The sequence below is a fragment of the Theropithecus gelada genome, chromosome 5 (assembly GCF_003255815.1).
Source record: "Theropithecus gelada isolate Dixy chromosome 5, Tgel_1.0, whole genome shotgun sequence".
Taxonomy (NCBI): domain Eukaryota; kingdom Metazoa; phylum Chordata; class Mammalia; order Primates; family Cercopithecidae; genus Theropithecus; species Theropithecus gelada.
Genome location: NC_037672.1, coordinates 110,800,986 through 110,812,640, shown reverse-complemented (window position 1 = coordinate 110,812,640; position 11,655 = coordinate 110,800,986). Strand labels below are relative to the sequence as shown.

At 38.3% G+C, this 11,655-nt stretch overlaps 1 protein-coding gene across 40 annotated transcripts in view; it reads right to left on the bottom strand.

Moving 5' to 3' along the window:
- The window catches only part of ANK2 (ankyrin 2), a 706,278-nt gene that overhangs the window by 103,249 nt on the left and 591,374 nt on the right, over positions 1-11,655 (bottom strand). For 34 of the 40 annotated variants that reach the window (XM_025384698.1, XM_025384687.1, XM_025384674.1 and 31 more), the window contains 3 exons: positions 6,253-6,450; positions 2,941-3,039; positions 2,322-2,420 (listed from right to left, as the gene is read on the bottom strand). In XM_025384698.1, coding sequence (XP_025240483.1) covers positions 2,322-2,420; positions 2,941-3,039; positions 6,253-6,450 — 396 coding nt within the window. The remainder of the gene's footprint in view (positions 1-2,321; positions 2,421-2,940; positions 3,040-6,252; positions 6,451-11,655) is intronic. The other 6 variants (XM_025384686.1, XM_025384699.1, XM_025384691.1 and 3 more) reach the window with 1 other exon arrangement.

Here is an 11,655-nt window from a genome sequence, read left to right as displayed (position 1 = left end):
CCCCCCCCCCCCCCCCCCCCCCCCCCCCCCCCCCCCCCCCCGCCTACAGCATGGGCTCTACTAAGGTCAGGTAAAGGGACATTTTAGCAAAACAACATAAGCGACCATCAAAGAAGGTGTCAATTCTGGCAATGGAGGAGGTTTGTCTGGTAGATACTCAACATACAAGATCTGAAAAGCCCTCTTACTCCACAAAGAGGAAACATTTTGGGACTCAAATAATTGCAGCACTCCCAATAAAGATTAAGAGAAGGTTCTGGACTCTGGTGGAAAGAAGCAAAGTTCTCGTGGCCAAAAGACCATGTGTGTTGAGGAGAGGGGACATTATAATGAGCAGAAAGAGAGTCTAAAGTGGAGACTACCATGGGGATCTTACCATCTGGAGACCTCTAGGAGTTGCCCCAAAGATGAAGGGCTCATGTTCATTGACAGGCTGGGGCAGATAAGTGAAAGACACTAGAGAGGCATTCCCAGAATACCCATCCTACTGTGGACTCTGGAGTAGAGAAATGCTTTACGTCATCGTCTGAACTCGGTATATGCATGCCTAAGATTAAGGACCATACAAGGTAGAGGATAGAAATCAAGGCTATGCTTGTCTCTTTAGGAAAACCATACACATTAATTTATAATCTAGGTCTTCTCTTGCAAGTAGATTGAGAGTCCCTTGTGGAAAGAGAACACACGTTTTACAATTTTACCTCCCATTGAGTACCTACAATCCTTTCTTTGCACATCATAAGAGTTCAATGAAAGTACTCATGAGTACTGATGAAGTCTTTTGTATCTATGTTGAGAATGGTCAGCCTGGAAAGCTAACGAAAAAAAAAATGCTGCCATGTTAAGTGAGCAGGTATATTTTTATTCCATAGTTGCTCAATCTTCATTCTTTCATGCAAATTTATTGGGAACTCACATATGTTATTAAACACCTCATAGATATGCAAATGAATATGATATGAACACTACTCTAGTAGTGTGAAGAAAGACATAAAATATGTGTAGAATTGATGAGGTTGTAGAAAAAAGAGGAATAAGAACACTGTGGATAATTATGAACATTTGGCATCCTCTTTTGACAGTTCAAGTACTTTATTGTAAACTGTTTATTGGCATCAAAAAGATATAAATATATATAGATGTATAGGTATGTATGTGTACAAAGTTATATATGTATATTATATATAACATATTTATATATAAATGTACAGAACATATTTTTGTATATATCCTATTTTATATTTATAATATGCATAATTTAAACAGGCATATGAGTATATATGTATATACTTGTATAATAGAATGGAATAAATCTCTCTCTATTGCTTTGGGACACAAGGACCTAGTGGTTAAGAACATCAGCTCTAAAGTCAGTCTGCCTGAGGTCAAACACAGGTACAAGCTCTAACACATATTATTCAGATGACTTTGGAAAATTAACCTACTTAAATCTCACTTTCTCATCTGCAAAATGGAGATCATTAGAATACCAGTCTCACGGGGTTATTATGAGATATTGCTGTAAAGTGCTCGGCGTAGTGTTTGGCAAATAAATGGTGGCAGTTGTTTTATTATGTTGTCTAATACAGCATACATATTTTCCCATTACGATCAATATTTTTTAAATAAACCCTGACATGTTCTCAAAATAGGTGTGCTGAGTTAATGAACGAAAGATGCAATGAGGACTTTGCATTATACGACATTCATATATATTTTCAGTTTAATAAGGGGCCAACTAGAATGGTGGAAAATGCCCTGTCCGTAAGTACAAGTCTTAGTTGGAGCTGTTTCGGAATTTGGTGCTAGATGTACACCAAAAAGGCATCCCCCCAGCCACCCCCGAGTCCAGGGACTTAGAGGGATCCACGCTATAGTTAACACAGGTAAAACATAAAAAAAAAAAAAACAAAGAAACAAATAGAAGTTTGAAGTCTGAAAGAATGAGAGTATAAAAGGACATTTTAATCACAGCATTTGGTTTATAGGAGAGAAGGGAAAACATGTTAATGACTTTATTTCTCATTTCTCAAAATTCAGACTTCATTCTCTAACACACAGAATGTTAGCAATAAGATTCATGTCTACTGGTTTACAGGCACATCCCCTGAATATTTGCTGACTCTTTAAAAATCTTAAAAAAGATTTTCTAGACGCAACTGGTGGAAATACAAGGGGAAAAAAAGGGTGTCAATACCAAAAACTACTATCGCCATGACTAGTCGCAGTTATACTATACCATGTGTTTAAAAGACAATTCTCATGTGTTTTCAGGTGATAGTTACACCCTATGCCTATAAATCCTTTTCTGTGGTCCTCACCTTGGCAGTGGCATGAGGGGAAGCACCCTTCTCCAGTAACAGCAGCGCCACCTTCTGGTTGTCATAATGAGCAGCAACATGGAGCGGGGTAAGGCCATTCTGTAAAGGGTGTGTTTAAGTTTCAGCATTAATAAATTAGGGTTAGCTGCCCTGAAGCTACCAGGATGCCTGGAAACTGATGCTGATTACATTCATGTTAATGAATTAATATAGTCAATAGAAAAAAAAAATGAAAATAAACAAATCCCCAATAATTTTCATACTAAAAACATAACTAAAATTGAAAATGAGCATACCACCAGCAAAGGGCATCTTGATGGTCACAATGTATAAAGGTCTAAACTGCTATGTAAGAAAGACTACATTAATACTGCAGGGATCCTTCTTAATATAGAGACTTCTGGGGCTGTTGTGACAAGACTTTGAGGCACAGCTCAAAATGTTTTCTGAATCAGTGTGTACATGGACGGTCATGGAAGACATCGCCACCATGTCTATTTGGTATGGTTTCATCAGGTGCTCTCACATTCCTTTCAGAGAAGTGAGAAAAATGTCTTTACAGATCTCCTAATCTATCACCTTGATTGTTACATAATTATAAGGTATAGAAAATCTTTACCTTCCCTGCAGAATCTGCGGCAGCACGGCGTTGCAAGAGAAGTTTTGCCACGTCCAGGCTTCCATATTTGGCGGCTACATGCAAGGGAGTAAAACCCTTCTGAAAATGTGAGAAACAAAAGTAAAATCGTATTTATTTTTGTAACGCTTCACAAAATATTTTTATCTGTTAACATATTAAGCAAACTATACTGATTCTTCATTTGGAAAAAATATTGGTAGCATTATATCTGTTAGCCATGAACAAGGACAAAGAAAAAGAATAAAATTTAACATACAAAAGTTTGGCTTGATAGACTGAACAAAAGAAATTTTATTTTAAGGGCTTGGAGACCGAAATCTGACTTTATAGGTTTGGGATTTTTAAAAGCCACTAGTGTCAGTAAACTGGCTCCAATTTGTGAATGGGGAAAAAATCTTTTTCCTGACTCTAAAATTAATAGACTTGAAACAACAGCTGCCTTCTCTCCAACCCTCCTTCTCTTTCTTGCAATCCTTTTTGTAACACCTGAATTCCAAATTCATTTAAATTTTAGGATATTTTGGCAGCCATAGTAAAAACAAGTATTTGTGAATTAATTGACATATTTTCGGGAGAAATGGCAAGATAAATGGTCTATAGAACAAAAAACATGCACTATTATAAAGCAACTCCCATCCTGACTTGTCCCCTTTCCCAGAAGACTCACACTGCCTAGAAGACCAATTGCTTTTGTAAAACACATTCTACTTCTGGCATGATGTTGGGCTGATTAACACCAGAGTTTAAACACACCAAAGCTTTAAAGCTTTTTTTCAGAGGGCTGCTCTCCTACACATGTTGATATGTGTACATTCAGTGTCCTCTGTGCCTAACCAATGGCCTTACTCTGTAATTAGCAGTGTCTTATAAATACAGATAAGTCTCTGGACTAAGATCTCGAGGATGGCACAGTTCCTACACCATGATGTCAAATCCATCCTCTTGGCCAGACAGTTTAACCACATGCTCTTCTGGCACTACAGTGGGAGTAGGGGAATTCTAACACTGACCAGGGCCTGTAAAACACATAGCAAATATGGCTGGATTAGGTGCTGTAAGCTATGGCTTATCCTGGGACCATTTAAGCCCCCATCATAAATACAGAATATCCCCCAAGAAGCAATATTGCCCTTTCGGTGTCTCCAGACAAATTATTTTTAAATGAGATGACGTTTTTCTTTTTGCTTCTTTTTTGAACATTTGGTATTAATAAATTCTTGGAAGAGAGTGAATCTTCTGGTTTTTTCCAAGTGTGGGACAAAGGTAGGAAGTATTTCTTCTTTCTTGAATTGTCCATATAAACCAGCACTTGTGGTTAGAGCTCTCCTCCCCCCACTCAAGGCACACAATGATTAGGGTGATACTCAGGATGAAACAGAGTTCTTTGAGACTAACTACGTGATGAGGAAGAAAAAATAAATTCCTTATCTTTAAAGTCTTGCTAGAATAGTGATCCAACTCTTATAAGTTTGGAAATGATTACTAGACAAAACTACATAAAATCTACTGTAGAATAACAAAACCAAAGTCAGAAGGCATCTCTTGAGTCATACATCTACCTTCTTCTTTTATGTTAATCTCACCAAGACTTCATTTACCCTCTGATATTTAGGAACACTTAAATGGCTTTAATAATGATGAATCAACCACTGTTCAGCCCTAGTCAGCTGAACTCTTAAAATGATGTTTGGCCAGGTGCAGTGGCTCACTCCTGTAATCCCAGCACTTTAGGAGGCCGAGGTGGGTGGGTCACGAGGTCAGGAGATGGAGACCATCCTGGCTAACACAGTGAAACCCCGTCTCTACTAAAAATACAAAAAGATTAGCCAGGCGTGGTGGAAGGCACCTGTAGTCCCAGCTACTCAGGAGGCTGAGGCAGAAGAATCGCTTGAACCCGCGAGGCAGAGGTTGTATTGAGCCAAGATCATGCCATTACCCTCCAGCCTGGGCGACAGAGCGATACTCTGACTCAAAAAAAAAAAAAAAAAAAAAAGCTGTTTAACATTTTATTCTATTTTATTGCCCTAATTTACCATGGATATAGTTATATTTTTTAAATCCTAAATATCTTTGAAAGATAAGAGACTACATTTTATTTTCTATTTCTGTATTTTATGTATCTTAATTTTGATGATTTACACCCTCCTCTGGCAAGACAATTACCAAATCTCTCGAGTTATTACTACATTTGTTGCTTAGTTTCTTTTTTTAAAAAAGAACTTTTAAAATCCTTTCAACTTTTCAGAGTTCAGAACTTCAATAATTGTCAATTTCTTATATCAAAGTACTTTTCACAGCCATAGGCAACCAGGTAAGTCATAACAGGCAACCAGATAAGCCATAAGAGCTAGTGGGCTGCTACTACTTATAAGAGGACAGATGCCACATCACTAGCTCAATTTATATTTGCAACTTTCCCTCTCCCTGGATGCAGTGCTTATGCCTACTGATTATGAGAGAATTGAAATTGTCCTTTTGTTAATCTGAATCGCTGTTATATTTGTGGGAATTATTTCGCTCCATGACAAATTCACGTGTGCTGGCTCAGTTTTGCTCTCATTAGCTGAGTATATTCATGTTTTATTCTAAGTCATCTCCACATTGTGAATGTCAAATAGCATGTATAAAGCATAGGAAAAATTACTCTGCCCTGTCATGAAACTTGGAACATAAGTCAAATTCTTTGTTCGATGTCAATAACAACTAAGGAAGTGTGATTTTCCAGCTCAGCTCTGTTTAAACACTGTAAATACCCAAGCAAGAGTGTAGTTGGTAACGTTGGAAACTAATATGGGAACGAGAATGTCAAATAAGTGGTGGCTAATAGTAGGGTTGCAAAAATGCATAAGTAAAGTGAGCTTCGATCTGGTACTACAACTCACAACAAATATAGTACTGCCAATCTAATGCAGTACCCTCTTCCTCATTAGTATTGCCAGTTCAATGTATTTAGGAATTTCATTTATCTTTTTCTTAAGAATATATTATAGATTTTATAATAAAAAGAGAAGAAAAAGTAGTCCTTGCTTTATGAAAATCGTCTTAGAGTACTAGATACCTGTCCTAGAAACATTGGCATTAATTAGAATGAAATTCAGCACTCTTTATTGAAGATATAAGGAATCTCACAATTCCCTTAAATCATTTAGACAATGAATCTTAAATATGTAGAGAAAGAAGTAAGTCAAGGCCTAAGGAGATCTACGTTCTTGATTCTGTATGTGGTAGAGTAGAAAGACCATGATGTAGGAATCCTCTTGGTCCATGTTGTCATCATGTCATTCTCCTTACCTTGGTAGCTAAGGAGTGGGCTGCTCCTGCTTCCAATAGGACTGACGCCACATCCACCTGGCCCTCCCGGGCAGAGATGTGCAGCGGTGTGTACCCATTTGTAGTGGCCGCATCTGGATGAGCCATATGTTGTAGAAGCAGCTGGACAATTTCTGTTTTACCCAGGCGGGAGGCAATATGTAAAGGTGTCTGTTCCTCCTACAACTCAAGTCAAGTAAAAAGTTAGTGCCAGGCAGACAGAACTTCACTGGTGATATGTTTCACTCACATATATCATGATATCTTCTTGGAATCTCTAGGAACCCCACCCAAAAGAAATCATCACTGCTTTGACCATGGCATATTTTATATTTTGCTACAGCAGTGACCTGGTTGGTCACAAAGTACTCCCTTCAATTTTTAAAAAGTATATACTTCCATGAATTTCATCATTGCTTTCTGGGCATCCCAAAATATTTTTCAACTCATTAAGTCTTCAGGCCTCACTTATGTTTAAATATAAACTAACTGATGGTTTGGAATAAGAAGAAAATCTAGTCCAAAACTCCTAAAAACCCTTATTCTCATCCAAGAGTTTTCACTTAGAAGCAGGATTTATTCTGGGAACTCTATCAAGAGTAGAAGAACCAGGGATGCTGGAAAATCTTTGATTTTACTCCATTCAGCAAGCCAAGGATAGAAATGCTGGTCATTTTCTTCAAGGAGAAACGGTGCACAAAGGAGATATTGTAATCTGGTTTTAAAAGATGTTTCAGAAAATGCTGCAGATAGTTCTGGAACTTGCATCCAGAACTTAAAAAATGAAATGGGACTCTGGCAAAAAGCAAATAGGGTTAACTATTTGCCAAGTGCTTTCCATTTAAAAACAGAGGATGTAGCTGGGTCTAAGGGACAGGAAGGACATGTTCCAGAAGGCTCAAGAAAATCACCTGACTCTGATGTGTAGTTGGAAATAATGTTTTCAGTGTTTAGAGAACCAGGCCAAACCACTCTCTCGTAAAAAGAAACTTAAGTGCAACTTTAGCGATAAAAAGAGGTTTATCTTTACTATCTGCCAAAGGGTATGTCATAATAAAAGTGAGGAAGGGAAACCTTGGCTGACTTCCAGGGCTAAGAATGAATGAAGAAAAGTATATAGAGGAAGGAAGATCTATCCAAAAACAGGCAGGATCTTAAAGTTATAAGAAAAAAGAGAGGGAGCTATAGTAAGAAATAAAATAGTACTGCATGAATTCCAAGGTAGTAAGAAGTAAATAAATAACAGTAATATGATTATTTTAAACTAGAATTGAACTTTTGTGAACATTTGCAATTGAAAAGCTATCTTCATGTATGATGCATATGTGACCCGTCCCCCTAATAGAGTTAAAAGGAAAGCATGAAATGCATTATTAGATCATTTCCTAGATCAAGATTAAGAAAAAACAAACGAGTTCTCAAAGATTATCCAAGGTTACTCAACTATTAAAACAGAACTTGAATTCAGGGCATTGGATTCTAAAGACGTTTCTCTGCCTATACATTCTTTGGAAATAGATACTACAATAAGATGGCCACTAAGAGACCTGTCATAACAAAGTGACTCTCAGTAAGAAAGCAGACTGATATCCCATTAGAAGATAAAATTTCTCTGCAATACAGAGGGAAAAAAATAGAGGAATGGGGAGAATAAACATTTTTTGTTTATAGATAAAATGAACATATTTTCATTTATAAAAATAAATGGTTAGCAAAACAAACAACTTAAAAACCAAGGAACTTGAGAATAGCTATGATGAACATTTGTTGTTTCCGGGGTTCCCTTCTCAGATCTCTGTCCTGCAAAATTTGATAGAGGTGGGTGAGTATTGCAAGCGACACACTCTAAGAGTAAGAGGGATAGTTGGAGCGATGATGACTCTTTAATCCATAGCTGAGAAGTGGCAATCATTGGCTAGAGGTAGCTACATAATTGGTTCATTATTAACCATTGATCCTTGGTTCTTAGACTATATAGCAATTAAGTTCTTCCTTTAAAAAAAAAGTTAAAAAATAGGATGTCTTGCCTACTTTTTTCCATTTTTGGTAAAGTTCTACCTGAAAGTGTAAAAGGAAAGAACATACAAATTTTGCAAATAAAATCTTTCAACCTGTAACCAGGGATATAAGACTTTTTGAGGTTTGGCCAATTACTTCCCTGCTGAATTGCAAAACTTGAATTTACTGCCTCAGGGTAATGTTAATTCAAACCAGGGAAAAGAATTGGGAAAGTGCAGAAGAAAAGATTCATGGGGAAAGCCTGATCACACAGACCTCTTCCAAAAATGAGAGGCAACAATTCCCTCATCATAAAGCATCACTGGCTGATGCAGCCTCGACTGGAAGTAGATGAGCTCTGCTTTGCCACTGCAATCTACCATTATACTTTGTAGACTTGCTGAGTTCCAGCTCCCTTTACAAAGAGAAAACTAACACTGGCTGAGATAAAGTTCAAAAATTTGATTAAATTTCTAGGAACTAACAGGGTTCCCAGGAGCCACATCTCCTAGTATCTAACTAAAGTTCTAAATGAGCTAAGTTTCAAGGGAGTTTAAGTCTAGGACCCCTGGGATTGCTCGATCCCTAAAGCAAACGCCAAGCCCTGTAATTCTGCCAATTGAACCAGCTCCCAGATGGTCAGGCTCTGGTGGCCCTCTCAGTAATGTCCATTGAGGACACTGGACAAGGAAGAACCTTCCTGAGAGCATAACCTGGGGTCAAACAAATTGGCTGACAGAGGAACTGAGGCCACTGTGGCCCTTGCTCTCCAGTCTGTCCGGCAAAATGTGTCTTATGCTCTTAACTGGTGAATAGAGTGTGCTGCGTGCACTTTAAAAATCACAGATGTTATTATGAGTATATGGTTTTTCTTTTGTTAAATATTGTGAATAGGCAAAACATATGACTTAGCCCCATGATTATATATCCATGAAATATTATTTCTAAACCTGATTGGGAATATTGTGAACTATCTAGCGATCTTGACCTTGTAGCTCGATACAGTGGCTGGGCACAAATTTTTTTACTGTCTCTTCTCTGGGAGAGGGTGAATTTTCGAGCAATGTTATTAGGTTTAGAGAGGAAGTTTTCAAAAGTGCGTGTGTGTGCATGTGCACGCGTGTATGCACTGGGAAATCAAGAGGTAAAATAGCAGATACGTGTTCATTTTTCTGCCCAATAACCCCTGCACCCTTCTTCTGGGACAGCCCTCCCTCATTTGGGGAAAATGGACATTCCATAATCCATGTGGTTCTAGAAGGGCTGCTGGTCTTCTTAACCCACCTCATAAATGGGCCGCTTGAATGGGCATGAGCCCAAGCTTGATCTGATCTCCTGATCATAGTCATAAGCTCAGGGAGAGAATGTGACTAGTTAGAAACCAGTGGTTTGTTCAGGATGGGAGAGAAAAGGGCTCTCTTTACATTTGAAGTGGGAGGTAATGATGTTAGCAGAAAGAGTTTGGAGAAAGATGCAGAATCAGAGGAGAAATCTTTCCTTGTCTTAACTCTGTCACCACAGGTTTATCAGCACAATCTTGAATTTCAGGACCCTAAGCCACCCTACAACACGGGATTGCTCTGGGTATCAAATGAGATACTGTGTGTTTAAATGCTTGGGGAATTCTAAAGCACTGTTCAAATGTTAACTAAATCAAAGAGTCCCAGGAACACATTAAAAGGATTAAGCGACAATAAAAAAAACTCACGGTGAAAGTATGCCTTAAAATAGGACTTATGAACAGAAAAACCCTAACTCCTTCCTGCTTGAAACATAATCCCAAAATCGGGAGCCCTGACATTCCATGAGAGTTTGTTAAAGATGCAGAACTGAGTTACAATATGCATTCTAGCAGGGTCCCCAGGTAATTTGTATGCATATTGACCTTTAGGGAGCACTGCTTCACAAGGCTAAGATATTTTGTTTTGTTCACGATAGAAAATGCTATAGGGAAGGGATTTCAGTTGTAGCTTAGAATGGGAGGTAGAGTTGAAAAGAAAAAAAAAATAACATCTGAAATTTGATATTTAAATTAGAAGGAATAAGGAATTAAGATATATTTTTATACGTATACGATGATACTAAATGTAGTTGCAAAAGACAAGTAAAAAAGTAGAATTGATGAAATCCGTATGTAAAATTAACTAATTAATATTTCAAAGGAGAGTCTGTTGCCAGTGGTGCTTTTAAGGAAGAGGCTTCAGAGGGTATCCAAAAAAGATAAAAGTCTGTAATAATGGGTTATATCAATAGAGAAAAGTTTGGCAGAGATACACAAAAATGAATAAATTTCCATTAAAAGTAGAAGTTTTAATTTGAATAATAGATAAACATTAACGGGTTTTACTTTAAGAGAGAGAAATGGGAGACCCTTTCATTATTAAATATGAATTACAAAAAAATTTACAGGAACATCAACACAATTTCCAGTAAAGTACACAATACTCAGAGTGCACTGGTTGATCATAGAAATATTTTTAAAATAGCTGAATACAAGGTAACCTTAAAAGGAAACCAGAAAAATGTTATGGCAGGGGAAGCTCATGGTTGAATAAAGCTTTAAATAGATAAGAATATAATAGATCAATGATGATTACCAAAGAACATAAATTTCACTATGTGGACAATGGATAGAAAGGCAGATGAAAACCAAGACAAGAGTAATGTTAAGGCTGCCTGTGTATCACTGGATTCTGCATGAAGATCTGTGGAACCCGTTACAAGAAAATGTCTATTAAATTCATTGAATCAAAAAAATGTTAAGAAAGTCTGGAAAGGAGTTTTGAGTTTCTGAGTCCAACCCTCATATTTTACTGATAAAGACTTAGAAGTGGCCGGAGGCTGGCAAGACAGCTGAATAGGAATAGCTCTGGTCTGCAGATCCCAGGGAGATCAGTGCAGAAGGTGGATGATTTCTGCATTTCCAACTGAGGTACCTGCTCATCTCATTGGAACTGGTTAGACAGTGGATGCAGCCCATGGAGGACGAGCCAAAGCAGGGTGGGGTGTCGCCTCACCCAGGAAGCACAAGGGGTCAGAGAACTCCCTCCACTAGCCAAGGGAAGCCATGAGGGACTGTGCCTTGAGAAATAGTACACTCTGGCCCAGACACTATGTTTTTCCCATGGTCTTCGCAACCTGCAGACCAGGAGATTCCCTTGGGGGCCTACATCACCAAGGCCCTGGGTTTCAAGCACAAAACGGGGAGGCCATTTGGGCAGACACCAAGCTAGCTGCAAGAGTTTTCTTTCATACCCCAGTGGTGCCTGGAATGCCAGTGAGACACAACCGTTCACTCCCCTGGAAAGAGAGCTGAAGCCAGGGAGCCAAGTGGTCTAGCTCAGCGGATCCCACCCCAAGAGAGCCCAGCAAGCTAAGATCCAGTGG